This window comes from Accipiter gentilis, chromosome 33, assembly GCF_929443795.1.
Source record: "Accipiter gentilis chromosome 33, bAccGen1.1, whole genome shotgun sequence".
Lineage (NCBI taxonomy): Eukaryota > Metazoa > Chordata > Aves > Accipitriformes > Accipitridae > Astur > Astur gentilis.
This window is the reverse complement of record NC_064912.1, coordinates 9,106,620-9,126,493: the sequence shown is the minus strand read 5'-3', so window position 1 is coordinate 9,126,493 and position 19,874 is coordinate 9,106,620. Positions and strand designations below refer to the sequence as shown.

Here is a 19,874-nt window from a genome sequence, read left to right as displayed (position 1 = left end):
ACATTAACCATAGACATTTTTTGCTGTACCTTTTTTCTCCCCTGGGCCTGTGGTGTACATAATTTTTTCAAGACCACAATGCTACAAAGCGAATGATAATATTTAGTAGTCTTTGTAAACAAAATCTCTTGTGTCAAATAGAATTGATTTTATCTCATTGCAGTTTGAGAGTGCTCACAACACCCCATCTGCCAAGCAGGTGTTACAGCAGCAAAGATGTGAAAACACCACTCACAACACTGTTAACAGAACTGTTCAGCGCTCAGGCAGTTCTCAGATCCTATTCTCCAAAAAAACCCCAATCATTTCCCACCAACAGAGCTCCAGTAGAATGAAACTGTCCCACTGGTGTCAGGGATCAACACCCTGCATTTCATAACCTCTTCAGTCAACCTTAAGTAACAACATTATAGAATTATTTTGTATAGCCCTTTAGAAGCCCTGTGTTACCCTACCTTCTTCATCAGAGGAGTATGTATGAATAAACCAGAACTTAATAATTAGAATTTGCAGCACATAGCACTGTAAGAATCTTAATAAAAATATCCTATGTACTGTTGTTTGCAAACATGATCCTGCAAAGTTGCAGGAAAAAGCTTCCTTAAATTTGCTTTGTAGAGTAAAGAATCTAGAGCTTGATGCAACTGGTGGTCAGTGGGTCCATGTAAGTGGGAGACAAGATATTATTTTGCAAAGTATATCTATGTCAAAAGTATTTTTATATAGGACAACACTGAATAGAGCTAGATAGACAAGGATCTTGGTCTCAGTTGGTTTTTCTGTATAATCAGAGGAGAAAAAACAGGCACAGCCAGAGGGTGGCTGATTCCAGATCACCTAATTAGAGTGCTGGTCTAAATAAGCCTTTAGAGGTGCTGTCTGTAGAAGGTCACTCTCTGCTTCAGGTTAATTTTTGTGAATGCCTCTTGTGACCTGTCAGTGGAATTTATTCCCTGGTTTTGCTACTTTTTTCCTTTTGAAAGTGAAGCTTTCTCAGAGACGCAACACAAACCCCAAACAATCCTAGTTTGCCATGTGTTCTGAGTATCAAAAACAAGTTTTTATCAATCAAAACTACAGCCCAGTGGATAAAACAGATTTCACAAATTTATCTAAGTAAATGTCATTACAGCCTGTACTAAATAAATGTATTTTGTACTTGCTGCTGAAGTTCTGAAAAAATGTCTACGTCTGTATGTAACTACATGCTAGATTACATTATCATACCTGGGGAAAAGTCTTAAAAAACACTGCTCTTGCACAGTGATGTAGAAGATGCCAAAATTGGTCACTCTACCTGTACCATGAGCACATAATTTCAGGGTTGAAAGAGGTTGATCTAAATCACTGAATTGAGAATATTTAAAACTAAATTATCTTAGATACTGACAAAGTGACACGCATAAGCAAGCACTGAGATTACTCACTTGCCAAAATCGAGGTCTCAATGGCAGGAGGAAGGAAGTATTACTCCCTTGTCAACTTTGATTACACAACAAAGAAAATAATGAAACATAGCATATGTTGTCTGGTAAATTTTAGAAACAACAGCTTCCAGCACTCCATGCTTTAATTTTGTGGTCAAATATATCTCAGCTGTGGATGTTCAGAAAGCTGCTTCTTCCTTTAATACTACTCTCTTGTCATAACATTTCTAAGAGGAGAATGTAGGTATCACACTCTTTAATGAGTGAAGGTGTTAGAAGTTACAGCACCTACAATCACAAATATAATGAAAAAATATGCCATTTAATAATGTTATTTTTCCCCATATGTACAAATTAAGTATTTGTAACCACATCTGAAAAATTGCTTTGGAGACATTTAGATGAACTTAAAACTTTTTAATTAAAAAAAGCTGGAGACTGCAGGGAATTTTCTTCTGTATTTTATATCTGTTATTTAGTTGATTCTCTCTCGGATGCAAAATCTCTCACCTAGATAGACCACCTGTACTTTTCATCTCACTCTGAATGAAAAAGCCTTTTCTCAACTTTATTGGTGAGAAAACAGCTATTAATTTAGGCTTCATTCAATAGAGCTCTTAAACAAGTTCAGACATGAACTTAAATGTTTTAGTTCATTAGGGCCATTAAGAAACATTTATTGCTATATCGTGTTAAGTAATGTAAGTAATTTCAGTGTGTCAGTGACAGAAAGTCTTTAGAAGATTGTCTATAGCTCCACAAAAATACTCATACTTTTCAGGTCATAGAAAAAAAATAAAATCTTTAACATCCTAAGAAAACTATACTGGAATGAGATATGTAAGAAAAAAGTATGTCTTTTATTACATAAACTGCTTAATTTAAAAACTAATTTATTACTTATGTTTATCAAAGACACATGACATACAGACCAGATTTTTGGCTAGATCACTACTACTTCTTTATTTTCCCTACAAAGCTATGAGCAAACCTATTTATATCAGCACTAGAAAATTCTTAAAAGCTGAATATGCATTTCACACAGCAGAGTTGAGTGACTCCAGCAGATCTCACAGATGAGAACGTCAGGTCAGCTCATTCACAGTTCTTGCACACAGGTTTTTTCTGTACTTAGCTTCTGCTTGTAGAGGAGACAGAGCTTTGACAACTGAGGCTAAACTTTCAGAAGTTATACAAATAGGCTTTCAGAAATGTATTTCACTTAAATTATAAACTATGTTCTCAACTAGAGTTGATTTTCACTGCCAGTGAAGTCACTTCTTCAAGGACAATACTTGTTATAATGCATTTCAAGAAGAAACGGGTTAGGAGGATTTCTTAGACATGCAACTTACAAGTATGGTTTAACTTTGCATAGTAGTAATACATATTTACAAGTGCCAGATTTTCAATTTATAAATATTTATCATGAGGACATGATTTTATCTTTAATTAGCCCAACTGTTAAGGACACTTCTAATGTGAGAAATGTAATTCAGTGTTTTGTGCCAGATGTAGCCTCTACAACTTAGTCTTTTATCTCTGTTTGTAATGAGTGGATACTTAAACCAAAAACATTATGTAACATGTAAGTGATTAGAAGAGAATAACTACAGAAGATCTGGGCTCTGAATTTAAAGTAATAATTTTCTGAAGTTGCATACCTCACTTTAAAGCACCTGTGCAATATCACCACACTTTAAGTATCTGATTATTTCCTACACATACCCATAAGAATTTTTTTGTTGTTGGAAAGACCTGAATTACTAGATTGTCCTTCCTTTCCTGTCTCTTTCTAAGCAGGTAAGTTACGGCTCTGTGTTTGACACTTCTAGAAAAAGTATAAACAGGAAAACTGGGATGGTTCCAGGTCTGATCCTGGGTTATCAACAACTGAAATATGATGCCCATGTAGCAACACTGCATTGCCAAACATAGCAACCCCTAAAACATGCACATTATACTGAAATTTTTCATAATTACACAATAAACTTTTGGAGTGGTTGGGAACACTGAATCAGAGGGCAAGAGAGCAGAAGGAAGGACTGGTGCCAGGTCGGGGGAAGAATAACAGCAGCCTGCTGGACTCATTAAAAAGGCAGACTTACTTTCTTTTTCCAGAATAAATAGTCACACCAAGTTTCTAACTTATGTGCTGTAAGGGGTTAGTGTTCTTAAAATTCAAGTCATAATTTAAGAAAAACCCAAACAAATGCCAGGTAGATTGGGATTTCATTAACAATATTCTGTGTTTTAATCCTCCAAGAATGTATGAAGTGAACTGGGGGAAAACCAATTTCATGTATAATGATATGCTGAAATAAATTATTCTTTGGCAGAGAGTCAGAAAATAAGTGGTGTCATTGCATATCTGTGCATCTGTCCTACCATGATAACTGCCTGTTTGCGATCCACTTATAACATTTTGTAGTCTTACAAAGACCATTCTTCAATTGAATAATAAAATGGAAACAAAATGCACACGTTACTAAGGAAACTCTGAGCGAACTTTTGATTCAGCTAATTTTTCTCAGCAGTCTGTTACACTGAGCTGCTTGCCCTCTGTATTCATTTAATTAGCAAAATGTTTGATTATTGGATTGCGTGCGAATATTACCTATTGACTCATTTACTTATTGTATAAAACAGCAAGCAAAAGATTACTGTTTTAATGTATTCATGAAGAAACCAAACAACACACTGTTTTGTGGGAATTTTTAGGGATGGGAAAGAGGGATACAATGAGAAATTATGGAGGGAAGGTACAAATAGGATGTTGGCACAGAAAGGAGTTTGGGAATTTCTTCCGTAGAGTTGTCTTGTATTGCTGGCTTCCCATCCTCTCTTCCTTTCCCCATCACTTGAAGCCTACCCAACTTTTGGTTAAGCCTCTGAATGCACATAAGGAGAATCGGTCTGAAATATCCCTCTAAGAAACATGATAATGTAACATGATAAATGTTACAATGGTAACATTTTGCATAATTTCTTTTACCTCTTGATGAATTATATTCCCAGTACTGAGTGTTGTCAAATGTTAGTAAACCATCTGGATGACAGAAAACTCTAGAACACAACTGCTCTGGTTTCCACGTTAATGCTTATTTACTGGGATACACCTGTATAGCAGTGTCCTTCTGCTAACAAGCTCTGCAGTGAACTAGGATCTGTTTTTAATCAACAGTTTGTAAGCAGTCATTTAGCTGCCCAACTTCCCAATAGCACAATACTTCCCACTATATTAACACTAGCACAAAAATTTAAAAAAGATATTATGAGGTATTCTCAGCGCGTCTCCTTATGGGAAAAAACCCCACTTGTAAATCTTGAATCTGCAAATATGTCAGTCCCCTGGAGAGCCCTCAGATAGCTGTGAATTTTAGCCCCACTGATTAGAAACAGTAGGAAATTCAGAGCTTGAAAATTAGCCTGCTTTTGGATGAGTGCAGGCTTAACAATTATATGGTAAATTAGGAACAATATCATAAACAATTTGCATTGTTCGGTAATCCAGATAACATGGTCTCTTACAGATACAGAGAAAATGACACTCCGATGCAGCGATGGCAGGCTGGCAGGAAATTTTGAGGGACTAGCACACCCCAGGAACATGAATGCAATTAACGGGAAACAATGGGAACAGCATAGAGGAGTAGCTGCATACTGTGACTGTCTCCATGGCATTCAAGTATCATCAAACAAAACTAAGGGATTTGGTACAATATACTTGTTTAGCACATGCTCCACCTGCTCATCATCCCAGAAATGGCCCCTATTAGTAATGGATATGCAAAGGATTGATCTTAGTAGAGCAAGACTCTTTTTAACACTGAATAAATCTGGAGTGCATTACACTCTTGGTTTAAAATTGGCTCAGTGTGGGAGAAAACAACCTCCAAGGTAATTCTGAATTCTGTTTCCATGTTTTATGTAAAACATAAATTCTGTATTTTTCTCCTATGGCAATACCTGATCTTGCACTCCGTAGGCAGGAACAACTCAGGTTGTCTTACATCTAACAGTACTTGCAAAATAGAATCCTTGCTATTTATTTTAAAGAGTTTTTCACTTTCACTCAAAGTTTTAAATTTTGTTTGGTACTTTTTACAGGTGATTAGATTCAGTTCGCAATTTTGACCTACAGGGAACAATGAGGCTCATAAGCAGTATCTAAAATTCCTTGAAAACAGTACCATTTAAGTGTATTTTGTCTGACAGCATAGCCATGAACAATTTGAAACAAAAATTCAAAAATAGGAAAATCTGAGAAAATACCTGCTTTATGAAACTTTTCCATTATCTCTTGACGAACTGATTTTTCCAAGTTGAAATAATCATGGTCTTCATCAGGTTTTCTCAGAAACAGAGGGATGTGCTGAAATACTATTATATGCTTGCATTTCTGTTTTTCAGCAACAGCCAGTTGCTCGTTGAGCCACACATCCTGGGCTTGCTTTAACTCAGGGCATTTGGAAGAATCAAAGTATAACTGAGAATTCAGCACAAGAAAGAAAACACCTCCAACCCAAAAGCTGAAATAGTCATCTCCCCAGTTCTTGCAATAATTATCTATTGTTTCTCTTGTTGGAGTATTGCCGATATCATGATTTCCACTGACGAATACCAATGGGATGTCCTGGTCAGTGTTCTTCAGAACATTCTTCAAATCTTGCTCTTGGTCCTTTCTCCATTGAGTTCCTATAGAAAAAAACCAAACACATTTTAGTGTTTATGCTACATTTTCCTACTCTCATCATCAGCTTTTGTTTATGGAATGATGCGTAGTAAGAAAATACTCTATATTAGATGTGATCATGATAATATGGAGGTATCTAGAATACATCTTCACTTTACTATTGTATGTCCACTCAACCCTTCCTCCCACTTCTTTCCCTCCCTTATCAAGTACTCAGCCATTTTCAATAACTTGCCTTAAGCAAGGTTCTGGATAGGAACCAACAGATGAGATAGCAGTAAGTGATATAACGGTCAGTGATTTGCACCAAAAGCTTTAGCAGGCCGATTCTTTTCAGCTATAGACTGATGACACGGCAAAAAAGTGCAGCAACCTTGGATGGTGTAACAGCTTTACACGAGGGTAAAAACCAGGTCAACTTCTGGTTTACATTTTATGGCTGTGCAAATGAATTAAGGTTGAGGGTTTTTTCATTACAAGAACTACTTTAACAGCAAAAATATAATTAGTGTCTTGTGGCAACTTGTTTATATGATGAGTCTGTTTTAATAATGAGCATGGCATTAATTACAAAGAAAGGTAATTGTGTACTTTGTTAGTTTTTCCTGCATCTCTGTTTTTATATTAAAATGCACACCCAGACAGTTACTCTTCTGGTTGTCAGAAATTTGTCCTTGTCTAGGAAGCTTTATCTAATTGCTAGATTAACTTACAATCACTGCAAAAAATTTAGAAAGGATTTTTTTAAAAAAGCAGTTATTTTATTCTAATGATGACAGAGGGTTTTTTTTAAGCTTTCTAAAGAGTAATGTTTAATCAGAGGCCATTGATATGTTTATTATTCATGAATTAAATTGAACATTTATAAATTGTATTTTGTTCTGCAATACATAACATATATCTAACACAGGCTAATTTCACAAATAGTAACTGCATTTTTTAACCAAGAAGTTGTAACAGGATTTTTACAAAAACTCTGAAATCAGATTTATAACATACATTTGCATAGAGGTCTATGCAAATCAATCATCATGTGTTTTTAAATTGTGTTCTATTTTTGTAACTACACATATGTATTATACACTGAAATGTGTTAGAGGGGCTCCTGTAATCTAACTATGAGAGAAGAGATTTTTTTGCTTCATGTTTCTTCAAAATACTTATGATCAATATGTTGACAAACACTGACCCTTAGTAACCATTATTAGTGAAGATTTCAATTCCTTTTCCATACCCTATAGACACAGGCTTAAGTATGACCTTATTGCCACTACTAGAATTCTACAGCTTTAGAAAAATACTGGGGAAAAAACATATTCATATTATGTCTAAATTATGTCTAAATGTAAAGACAGATGTGAGATTTGATATGCGGTGCATAAAGTCAAAATCCACAACTCTCTTGTGTTTAACTGCTGTACAGGGTAGAAAGTTACTGTAGCAAAAGTCTTTGAGTAACTTGAGAAATACTGGGCATATGATACCCAGTGTAGTCTAGGAAGTACTGGACAGCAGATCAGTTTGTGGCGTTTATTAATGTACCAGGACTGTGGTCAGTTTAGGCCGTCCTTCCAGTTACGGAAAATATCATTGCCAATCCTAGAAAAAACAGGGCAAATCACATCTCATGTTACTTGGAGGAGCTGGATTTTAAAAAATAAAAAGAAAAAATTTAAATAAACCTAGCGCATTTTATTGTCCATGGGGTCAGGAACACGGCTGAGAAAGCTAGTTTTCCTGTCACTCCCCGCCTTCCTGTGCAAAGAGTTGGCAATTTGAAGCTATAAATATGAAAATGTATGGGGGAGGGGGGCGGGAAAAAGGCAAGGGGGAAAGGCTCTGTTAAGATATATGTAAACACATTACACCATGTTAATCTCCATGCTATCGCTTTGGGAAATTTAGCTAACAGTTTCGGAGTATAAAGACATTTATGCATAAGTTACAGAAATAATTTGTAGAATTATGTATACTTCTTCCCAGTGGTGAAATTCAAGCTCTAGAGACTAACACTTAAGATTAGATTTGTCGACAGCAGGGCACTCATTTAATGCAATATTATTTCTATAGCAACAGAGAGATATATTCAGTGTTTTACTGCCGAAAACAGATCGCTTAAAATCGAAAACAAGGTCTCTGCCCAAAGAGTCTAGGAAATCATACTAAGTAAAGTTTATTTTAGGACAATTGTATCTTGGCTTGACCTTTTCTTGGTATAAGGTCAAAACCACTTCAAAAGAAGAGAAACCCATAGAGATAAAGGTGGGAAAAGGCAGAGTAATATCTCTGTACTCTTTGGGTGTAGTGCTGGAGAGGAAAGGCTAGGACATATACACTAAGTGGGAGTTGTACTACAGTAGCATGCACTATTTGTGCTACATTGAGCCACACCACTATGCAGTGCCCCCCCTGAAGGCACCTCCCTCTAAATTTACAACTGAGGTAAGTCGTAGATACAGAATTGATAAAGAAAAGAAGGAAGCCACTAGAAAATGACAGTGGTCACTGCCATAGCATAAAAAATACCACCTTTAATCTCTACCAGGCACAGAGCTAGCTATAATATTTAATTATTCCAATTTTTATGAAGAAAAGTTTTATGCGATGACATGTATGTCTTTAGCATAGATAGAGGTTTGTTGTAGGTGAATAGGAAAAGAATATAATGCCAAGAGGCAATGTATAAAAAACATTTGGGAAGTGTCAGGGTAGATGTAACTGAAATTAATTTCTGTTCTGTTTATTCTGGCATCATGTGCAGTGACGTGTTTAAATCCCAGGCTACAATATTCTGTCTTTATGTTAGGTTCTGTAAATACAGTCTTGCCCTGAGATAAACGACTTCACAAATTAACAGCCCATAAAGGGCAGTTCGTTTTTATGAAAAACATGAAAGTGAGAACTGTTGCTAGTGTAGTTGCCTACAATTTTCCGCAGCTTCCCAGTCTACCATGTTTGAAAACTGAGCAATGTGAACAGGAGCATAAAGGTACAATGTTAATATCTCTGTTGCAGTACATCTTTCTGTTGTATGTTATATCATTATTTGCCTAAACACTTCCAATATTCTTTCCTGCATTGCTTAAAGGAGTAAAGACAACCTGCCTTCACTCACTGAAAGAGCAGATTTCAAGAAAGTACTTCTAAAGCATTTTTGCTGAAGCTGGCTTCAGACAGCGGAAGTAGAATTCACAGATTATTGTGCCAAAGAAATAATCCTTCAGCGACTAATCCACAGTTCCAGTTTACTTTGGTATTCCACAGAATAGAGCACCTTTATAACAAAGTGTTGGGTTTGGTTTTTTTAATGCACGAGCTATAAAAAAAACTTGAAGCACTGTTTACCCCCAAACCGTATCTCTGCAATGCATGCTGATTGCAAATTTTGCATCTGAGCCAACTCTTCAGTTACAGTAACCTCCACCAACATTGTAACTTTTTTCCTCAAAAATATTCCAAATTAAAAATCAGCAATCAATTAACAATAGCACCCATTTTTCTACTGATAAGAAGGGGAAAGGGGGAGGTTGTAATGATATTATGAGGTGGTACCCTCAGGCATTTCTGTGTTCGTGTTAGGAGAACAGCTCAAAGTACTCCTCCCCCCCAAGGCAGGACAAGCCTGCCAGCCCCTGTGGGTATGGTGGGAATGGTGGAGGGAGGTATTGGCCTCAATCTCCAATTCATGTCATTTTCCAAGAGATGGAAGTTCTAGTGAGGTAATCCGACTTCTTTTAACAATCAAAGCTATTGGTCATAAATTCACAGAGAAAAAGACCGTCAGGGGTCAATTACTCAGTATTACGTGATAATGCTGCATTTCAGAGAACTTTTTACTCTCCAAAGATCTTCTGAGAAGTCACTTTCAGGGATCTGGTTGGCACAAGCTGACTCAGCCGCAGGGCAGACTGCTGCAGCTTGACCCATGATACCGATGTTGCTGTTGTTTCTACACCTTCTTTTGGGGGAGGCTTTTCTCAGGAGCCAGAACAGTACCTCTCCTTTACCTGGTTCTGCAAATCTTGACACAGACAGTAGTGTGTCATGGTTTGCTACAGGAAAGGCTATAGACATGAAAAAAATGTGGACTTAACATGTGACTTTAAAAGTTTGGCAAGGGGAGCCATAACTGAGCCAGAGTACATGTCTACAATCCACAGTGATGCTTTGCACTAAGTTACAGTGGTCTCTGTCTCCGCAACATCTGCACTCAGCTTAGGCTGAAGAGCAGCACAGACACTTTCAGGATGAAGCTACGCAAGATGCTTTCAGCCAATTTAACAACATATAAAATGTAGCATAATAATTTCCTGGATTTCTAAATTATTCTGCCTCAGTATTTCAATGTATCTTAAAAGTGTCCCAAACTTAAGACGAATTGCAAACACATCATTTTTAAAGGAAAGCACAAATTTTCAGTTTGAAAACGAAGAAAGTTAAAAAGACTAGTTTAACTGTGAGCTTTTATGTGAGCAACGCTCTTGAAAAGCCCTGATACAACTGCAATCTGCCTTTTAACCCAAGAGACCGATTATCAACAGTTAAGAGCTAAATTGTAGATTAAAATACTATACAATATATCAAATAGAAATAGTAACTAAATCTGATAAAAGCAAAATAAAAAATGTCAAAACACCACCAATGAAAATGGAATTTATAAAAACATTGGGCCTGTTCCTTCTGTAATTTATGATGATATAGGGAGAATTTGTTTGAGATCAAAAGACAAGTTAATTCTTGTTGGACGCAATCACATGATTGTTATAAGCAAACAAAGGACAGATTTGTGTATTTCCTTGGGCCTTACAGTGTATCACAATTGTTTTAATCAAAGAGTCTAATTGTTTTGGGCACTTTCCTTTTCTTGAGATATTTGTCCTTTTTTTGGTTTTCATGACTGTCTGCAGTTGCTCTATTCCTTTTGCATGCCATTTAGAGGACTCTCCCTAGTAGTATTCCCTAACTTTCTAGAGAAGAGAAGAGGGGAGTCCAAGGCTATAATCACAGCATGCTCCTTTTGTAAGTACCTCCACTGAAACAAGTTTAACTGCTACCTCTCTCCCTCTGTGGGAAAGCAGTCTCCTCCTGTTCAAAACAGGATTTCCTTTCATCTCTGCTGTCATTTTGGGTACCTGATTGTTGGTTCCAGCTTAACAGGGCTACAACTAAGCTCCTACATCATCCCTCTCAGCTGACCCCTCACCCAGTGACAGCCCCATTGCTGTGCCTGTCACAGGCCCAAAACCAATGGTATCATCAAGTTCAGACTGCATCTTACAGGCTCCCTCTGCAATTACATCTTTATTGCATCTAATTTTTATGCGCTACCATAAATAAAAGTTTAACCAAGCTCTAATTTTGTCACACCTCAAATACTGATACACCATGTTCTCTGATCTTTGTCAATGCAACCCAGCATCCCTTCAGAGCACTGATGCAGACAGAGCTTTCCCACCCCAAAGCTCTGACACCGTTGCTCACCATGCTGCCTTCTTTCCTAACCTTCCCCATCTCATCAGTATGGGTGACTCCTCTTTACTGTCATGGCCAAACTCCCACCCTCTTCTCATTTGTTTACATGTTATCATCCCATAAAAGCAATGATTCTCTCATTGTCCATAAACAGTTAGAAAAAAACACCTTGCTCTCCACATTCATTTTTCCTAGGATGCTACAAAAATGTGATAATAGACAGGGCACTGGCATAGAAAGGAAAGATCTATCAGCCCACCCAATTCAGTCTTACGGGTGCTCTTGTTAGTCTGTACCCATCATTGTTTCTTGTTATAAAAAGTTTCCCCTCTAGCATCTGCCATAATGAAGTCATGCGATACACTGCATCATTCCAAATTATTACATGCAAGAATAAGCTGATCAATTTTAATAAACCTAGTGTGGTCATGTTCTGAAATAGGTTTTTCTGGCTCAGTCTGTGCTGTAATAGCTAAAATGTCTCATCTCTCTTCAGACATACGTATTTCTAATATTCAAAGAGCCTGAAAACAATTTTATGATGCACAAAAAAAATTATTACACATTTTAAAATAATGTAAATATGATTATATTCACCACTGGACAAACTGACTGCTTAGTCTAACTTATAAAGAACCTCATCTCATTAGTTCCACTGAAAAGGAGGAACTGAAATACTCATTTGTCTACAGCTGTAAGCGACTGATTTTTTCAGTGCATTAGAAACAAATAATAATCTGTTCTGAGACACAAAAAGTGATCACACTAAAGAACTTCCCTGCATGAAAACACAAACTAAATTTATTTTAAACTTTGGGCCTTGAAACAAGAAGAAAATTTAACTCCGGTTTTAGCTAATAATTAACATTTATTACATTAAAGCAATGACAAAACTCCAAAAGTAAATGAGGAAGCCTATTAAGGGATCAACTCGCTCCTAGAGTTAGGGTGCCTGACATTAAATATAATGACAGCAAATGCCAACATTCTTCTGAGTGCCAGGCACACAGGTGCCCACTTAACCTAATTCGTGGCATTTACTGTTCCACCTTCTGCTATGAAAGTAAGTATGCTTCAACTTAAGCACAACTGTTCTTATCCTTACTCATCTCCTAGCCATGCAAAGCTGTCACATCAAGCATAGGCCATCACTGCCTTTGGGTCTGCTCTTCTGATGAAATCATCACAAGCAGGAAAAAACACCACAATGTTACAGGAGTTGCAACAACCACAAGCTGAAGGTACAAAAGCTGTTTCCAACACAGAGCAAGATTTTAATCTTTCACACTTTCTTCAACTGACTACCTGTAAGAATTTTACAGCTTTGAGGCCTTCATCATATTTACTTTTTCATATTAAGTAGTTACAGCATGACTAATACCTCTTTGAAACACTAGTCCCTTAAGTCTGACAAAATTGTCCTCACTGTTAAAACTTGAGAAATGCTTGCAATAAGTGGGTACAATTACTTAAAAAGACATGTACTTTTCCTGATGTCTAAGACATTGTCTACCCTTACAAAGGCATCTTTGCTGAGCCACAGACAGGAACTGGAAGCTGTAGCCCAATTCCTACACATTAAAACCATGACTATGTAAGAAATGGCAGTTTGGAAAAGATGTGGTTCAGCTTGATTAATTGAGTCAAAATTACAGGGCCTAGATCTTCTGCCATTGACTTCAAGGAAGAAGAAGAAAATCCTTTACAATTCAGAGGGATGGAAAAGGCTGGGAGGGTACCTTTTAAAAAGCAAACACTTTAAAACTAGAAAGGCAGTTCTAATTACGTCGTTTGACCATACCTGCATAATCCAAAGCACTGACTATGTGGAAGTTACTCTTTACAAATAGCAAATCCAATTCCAAGAAAACAAAGGAGGCAACAAAGATTCTAACACAGAGACATATTTACTGTACAATGTGCCAAATAAATAACTCACTGTGGATGTCCACTCCATGTATATGCTTTCAAATGTTCAGAGATAGGAGTTCAATTGCTAAAGCTGAGAATATGATAAGCTAAACTAAAACTTTATGGGCTGAGAAAGAAGCAAGAAAAGAAATTATAACTGCACTTTGAGAGATTAAGTTTTTACTAGAACATGGAGAAAAATCTAACTATGCTTCCATACATGTTTATTTTATATATATATATAAAACCTAGTACTTGTACTAGATTTTCAGTACTAGTACTGAATCTAGTACTTCTATGTATGCACGAGACAATCGTATAATTAATTACATCTAAAAGATTTTAATATAGAGAGAGTTACTGTCCACAGGATTCCTTAGTTCAACTGTGGACTGGACTAGAGATTATTGTCTAAAATACAAATAAATATATAGCTGCTGAAGATTAAATATTTCCTTTTGACAGCCCAATAGTTTCTTTGGAATTTGAGACTGCAATGTATTATTGAACATGCATGGAGAATCTCTCATGCTTCCCTACTCTTGGGCTGATTAGAGCAAATTAAATTTCACACTAAGCAGTTTGGAGGCTTTGAATGCTCCATTAGGTTTTACTAGAATCAGATACTTACTATAAAATGTTTATTTATGCAACCCTAGTGACATTTCTGGAAATAGGTATTATTATATGTTTGACAATGTGCTACTTACCCAGATTCTTAGACGTTGTTAATTAAAATTAGCATAAGAGTTTGGAGGCGAAACCAGCCAAGAATCCTTTTGGTTTGGGCTCCATCCTACCGAGCATACCAAAGTTTTTGATAGGTTGCAACACCAAAAGAAAGGGAAGCAGTGAGTTTATTTAGATTAAGCTACCTTACTATCAGGAAATTAGGTCAAACTTGAACACTGTTCATATTATTTCAGGTGACAGTACCAAAAAGTGATCAGTCAGTGACATATTTCTAAAAAAAACTACCTTGTATTCAACAAATAAAATTATAAAATTTTTACCTATAGCTTGATTCAGTATAAACATTTCAAAGCCACTGCTTCTACCTCACACTTAAAAAGTCAAATCTGTGCCTTTTCTATTTTGTGCTCTATTATAAATCTCCACTGACAAAGATTCAGGAATTGGTATTTAGCTGACAATTTTGCTAAAACCACATGTGACAGCAGAATACAGCTGCCTCCTCCCCAGCTGTGCCAGGCTGATGAGAGTTAAAAAAAACTACACAAACTTGCTTAGTAAACCAAGCAGCCAGTTCAAATGGCAAAAAAGAGCAAATATAGTAAAGGTGACATGCTTACAGTCATTTTTAAAGCTGGAACCATATTTTAAGACACCGTTTTTTAATCTGCTCATATGCTTGTTATATGGGCAAATCAAACATCAGCATTCATGCTCTCACCTTCTAGATGAGAAAGGGAATTTTTCAAAGAACTACTGTATTTTTAGTTAAAACTAAAACTTTACAAAATATCTCCTTATATACATGCTTCCCTTAAGGACTAGCAGAGCACCTTAATTTTATCTGGCAAGGTTTTTTTAAAAATTAATGTTCCTTTGTTTTAGCAAAATGGGTTATTTAATGGTACTTTAAAAGCAATAATAAAAGCAGTTCACCACCAGATTTACTGTGGTAAAATAACTTTTTGAGAAAGATATTAAGCATTATCAGGCATTTTCTTTCCTTTATAGAATGTCTTACTAATTCACTGTATATAACATTAAGAACTTGAATGGGACCTGACATTTCTCTGTAATTTATTCAGTTCACAAATGTATAAATGGCAGCTTGTGCATTTGCATGCAGATTTCAGCATTACATTCATATCACATCCTGTGTGCAAAACCCACCAGCAGCAAATCTCTAAATCTCCCAACAACTAAGTCATTGAAATGTGAACAAGCTAGTTCATATCTGATGTAATAAAGTATAAGTACAGCAGTGTGCCTCCTAGAAAGGACATCAGGCTGAACCAACTGCAAAACAATTGCAAATTTACATGCCTGTACTTTAAACATCTGCAAAATATTTCCTAAGGAAGAACATGCACATGCAAATGACTGTTGACTTTATCAAATATAATAAGAGTTATGAAACTGAATATTATCTCAACGTTCCTTTTTAGTGGATACAAACTTGAGAGACAGGTAGGACTTCCTGGGAGGTACCAACTTCAGCTCCTACTGAAAGCAATTATCCACTGACCTTTCCTGGTCAAGCCCAAGACTGTTTTTTTAAGTAAGAGAATTTAGAACATTCATAATCAGTTTTAAACAATTGATGCTTTTGACTAGGAACATTTGCTATGGTATGTGCTTTCCCCTTGATTTAGAAAACTGAACAAGTTAAAGAGTTTTCTTAGAGTTACCCTGTAAGGCAAGTGTTTGTAATTATATGCTGCAGCCTATGCTTTAAGATTTAGTATCTATAAAAACTACTTTTGGACGAAGTCATGTTAATGCACTCAAATATTTAACAGAAACAAGAGACAGAAATATTCTGGACCGCAGCAGTTGCACATCAAATTTGGGCATGGGAAAGAGGCTCAAGATAATCCAGTTAGCAATTCTCTCAGGAGAGAGGATGCCTTCAAATGTTACAGTGATTATAAACAGAAATGAAGCCATACTGCTGTCTGGACACCAGAACCATCAGCTCTGATGTTCCTCAGCTCTGAAGCTGTCTATTCTGAACGTAAATAACTTCACTCTCTACAGCATACGTGTCAGAGCCTATAAGCGGTACTGATTGTATAAAGGCCACTATGCCCAGCTTGTCTTGTATCCTGATCATCAAATTGTCAAGCAGAAGTCAAATGGAGAAGTGCTGATTTGAAAATCATGTCCCTTAATTGCTGCCTAAATATGAATTCAGAATCCCAATATTTGGCATATGCTTTTAAAAATCTTGGTGCATATCATCGCCTGTATTATTATATGAAAAAACACCACCTGCATGGAAGACAGGATAGGGCACATAATTCTGAGGACACATGTAGCCAGCAGTTTTGCTTTTCACATAAAGCACGTAGTGTTGCCCAAAATTGTAATTAGTCAAATTGAGCTGATATGCTTTATTGAGGCTTTATGAAGGAGTTAAGAGTGTTAGCGAAACATGCAGACTTTGTGGGGGGAAGAAACACGTACCAGAGATGCATACACACCCAGAGCACTGTATGCAGTCATGGGGAGTTGGCTGGCAGGTGAGAAGGTCCCAGAAGAGTCGGGGCCCCTGGAAGCAGCAGGCAGACAGCAGGACTGCCACAGGACTGCCACATGTGCCAGCTGGGCGGGCAGGCAGGGGTCCAGGATGCTTGAAGCAGAGAGGCAGAGCAGGCAAAGGGAGAGAGAAACAGGGACACTGAAGCAGGCAGTGCACTTGCATCTCCAGTGATTCTGTGACAGTGACAATTCCCTCCCAAATTCACGATCTTGTCTTTTTACAGGATACCAGACTTTCTAGGTAGTCTGTACCTTTTCACCACTACGCACGGCATGGGGCTCATGGTCACTGCTTTCCCCAGCTGCAGCAGGTGCCTTGCCCTGGTACTTGGCTGCTTCCCCCCCTGCCCTGTTATGCTTAAAGCAGTCTTTTTCCAGCTCTCAACGCCGCACTGCCTCAATGACTAGTAACAGACCATCAACGAGCTGCTTATAGTTTGGGGACATCTGTTTTCAGCTTGTCTATTGTCAAGGCCTTTCCCGTCACCCCACATTTCAACTGTTCACAGTAACAACACATGCCCAGCCCCAAGCTCCAGTTCACACAGCAAGTTCCTGCAACAAGCTGACAACAAGCCCAATAGGCCAGGACTGTGGCATCAAAGCACACTAGCGTGCGGCCAGTGGCCTGTAGGTAGCAATATCAATACTCTTCTGACTGTGCTCCTGGGCAACAATAGCATTCACACCTATATGAGACCATTCTGTAATTTCCCAGGATAATTAACATCCTCTTTCAAACTTTGGGAGGTCTTGAGCAACAGGAAAGTATGAAAAGGTATTCCCAAAGGATTAAGGGGTTGCCACATGGGTTTAAATTGATACCAGCCAATTTACACTTGTAACTGGCTGTAATGCACCTATGCAACAGACTATGGAAAAGTGTACATATAGGGACCATCTCTCTGCAGAAGATCGGTGCGCATCACAATTCACTTCCTCCATCAAGATCAGCAGGTAGTTGTTCACTCCTGTTGAGTTCCTAAAGTTATACTCAACTGCCTCAACTGCAATCTGGACATTTAGACTCAACAATCTCCTTGAGCTGCAGCCTGACCCCATCCAGCTCCATAGGTGTGACCCTGCTTTCTGTCTGGAAGTTCTTCTGGCACTTTTTGTTGTGCTAACAGCCTGAAACATATATTAGATGGCACAATAAAAACATGAAAATATGTAACAGACACAATCCTGGAAAATCTTACAATTCAACTACGGCCCAATGGAGAGAGCCAGAGACAGCAAGCACACCAAGAAGCAGTAAGAAAACATTATCAAATATGACCGCAGCATTGTAAACCTGATTGAAACAACAAGATCTTTTAACTTGTTCCATTTACAAAAGGGGCATTTATAAAAGCATGTACATTTTATCATGCTTCAAGGTGCCAATAATCTGACCAATTCCATGTTGTTACCCTACCACAGAGAAAACATCCAGGCTTTGGCTGACATCGGTAGGTTACACAAAAACTATCCAACTATCCAAAAACTTGGGCAAAATTAAGTTGGAAAGCTGGGTTTACCCAGTAATAGCCTCTGTAGACTAATAATTTTAAACATTGTACAATTTGTTTTGTTGAAGAGCACAGTTAAAGTTTTGAAACTGGACTAGCTCATAACATTCCCCTGCACACATTTACATGCAATGTCATTTTTCTTGTGCTGTACCGTGCGGACTAGGACAGCTTTCTTTAAACTCAACAGCTTCAGTTTAATTATCTCCAGCCACCCTCTATTCATCAAGGTGTAACTAGTTTGTGTCTGGGAGGGTGGGGGGGAATCAATTTATGACATTTTTACAGTGTATCATATTCATAATACTTAAAGATTTTAAACGTATTTCTGCATATGTGTGAATGGAAGAACACATGCAAAAATATATACATAGGCACATAAAAACAAGGACAATGCTTATCCTACCAGGCAGACAACTACGAAACGTATACAGCAAATTTGTCTAATGCTAAGGAAACTTTTTAAATAACAAAATACAAGAAGTTAATGAGACCTTGTCTTTAGCCTAGATACAAAGTTTGTATTGCGATCATATACATTCTACAAAGCTGCCTGTCCTTCCTCACAGACCTCTTTGCTACAGCATTGCAACCCCTTAATACTGAGTATCTTAGGCCACAAGTATTCCCAATATGCTGGGACAGAAGGAAAAGCCACTGTAAGAACAGTGTGTATCAGTTAGATATAACCCATTAACTGAAGTTTGTTCTTTTAAGTGCAACAACCTGCTGGAACCAGGTGTACCAATTTCAGGGCCACTGCTGATGTCCAAACTGGCAGAAAGCAGCTCTAACCCCAGCAAACAGGATAACCAGCTCCTTGCAGCTTCCCTCCCTCCCCGCAGCCTCTGCCTTAGAGGAGGGGGAATGCAGCACAAGTAATTCAATAGAGCTAAGAAAGGTAAGTTTTTAAAAAAATTACTAAAACCATCTAAAAAGAGTAAGACCACTTAAATATTATCAGCTATAAAATGAATAAAAATCTATGCAAAAAAAGCCCATCAACACCAGACATTGGGAATGAATGAGAAAGCATAAATAGGCACAACTGCTTATCTTGTCATCAAACTAGAAAGATGGACAATTGCTTCTGAAGCTAATGAGAGAAATGAAAGTATAGGCAGATCAATTAAAAAGGAAGAAGTACCATCATAATTAATTCACTAGGCATGTCAGAAGAGCAGACAACAGAATTCTTGTATTGGAATTCAGTTTGTTTAAAATACAATGGCTTAGTCTCCTGCCATCACTTACACAGCTGTCTAGGTTGATTTGTTCTTTGCAAATGGATATTAAAAAAAAAAAAAAAAAAAAGAAAAGGTGGGTCCTTCACAGAAAAGGCCTTTGAAATAGCAAATGCAAATGATGTGGGCATCCTCCTCCCCCCCACCCCTCAGCAAAACAAAGGAATTCTGAAGTAGAGCACAACACTCACGGCTCTGACCTGCCTCGTGCTGCTTTCACTCACCTTAGCAGAGTTAAAGGTTCCTTCACCAGAATTAAACATTTCAGAAATGTGTTTAAATAACAGTTTGAAAGCATTTAATTAAACAATAATATAAAACAAAGGTAGAACAAAAAAAAAATAAAAAAAAAGAAAATGTCACTACTTGGACTTCA

At 37.4% G+C, this 19,874-nt stretch overlaps 1 protein-coding gene across 2 annotated transcripts in view; it reads right to left on the bottom strand.

The window, feature by feature from the left end:
• CPPED1 (calcineurin like phosphoesterase domain containing 1) overlaps window positions 1-19,874 on the bottom strand; it is a 50,533-nt gene that overhangs the window by 11,592 nt on the left and 19,067 nt on the right. The window contains exons 2-3 of one of the 2 annotated variants that reach the window (XM_049835417.1): window positions 16,666-16,831; window positions 5,703-6,125 (exon numbers count right to left, since the gene is read on the bottom strand). In XM_049835417.1, coding sequence (XP_049691374.1) covers window positions 5,703-6,125; window positions 16,666-16,831 — 589 coding nt within the window. The remainder of the gene's footprint in view (window positions 1-5,702; window positions 6,126-16,665; window positions 16,832-19,874) is intronic. The other variant, XM_049835416.1, reaches the window with a different exon arrangement.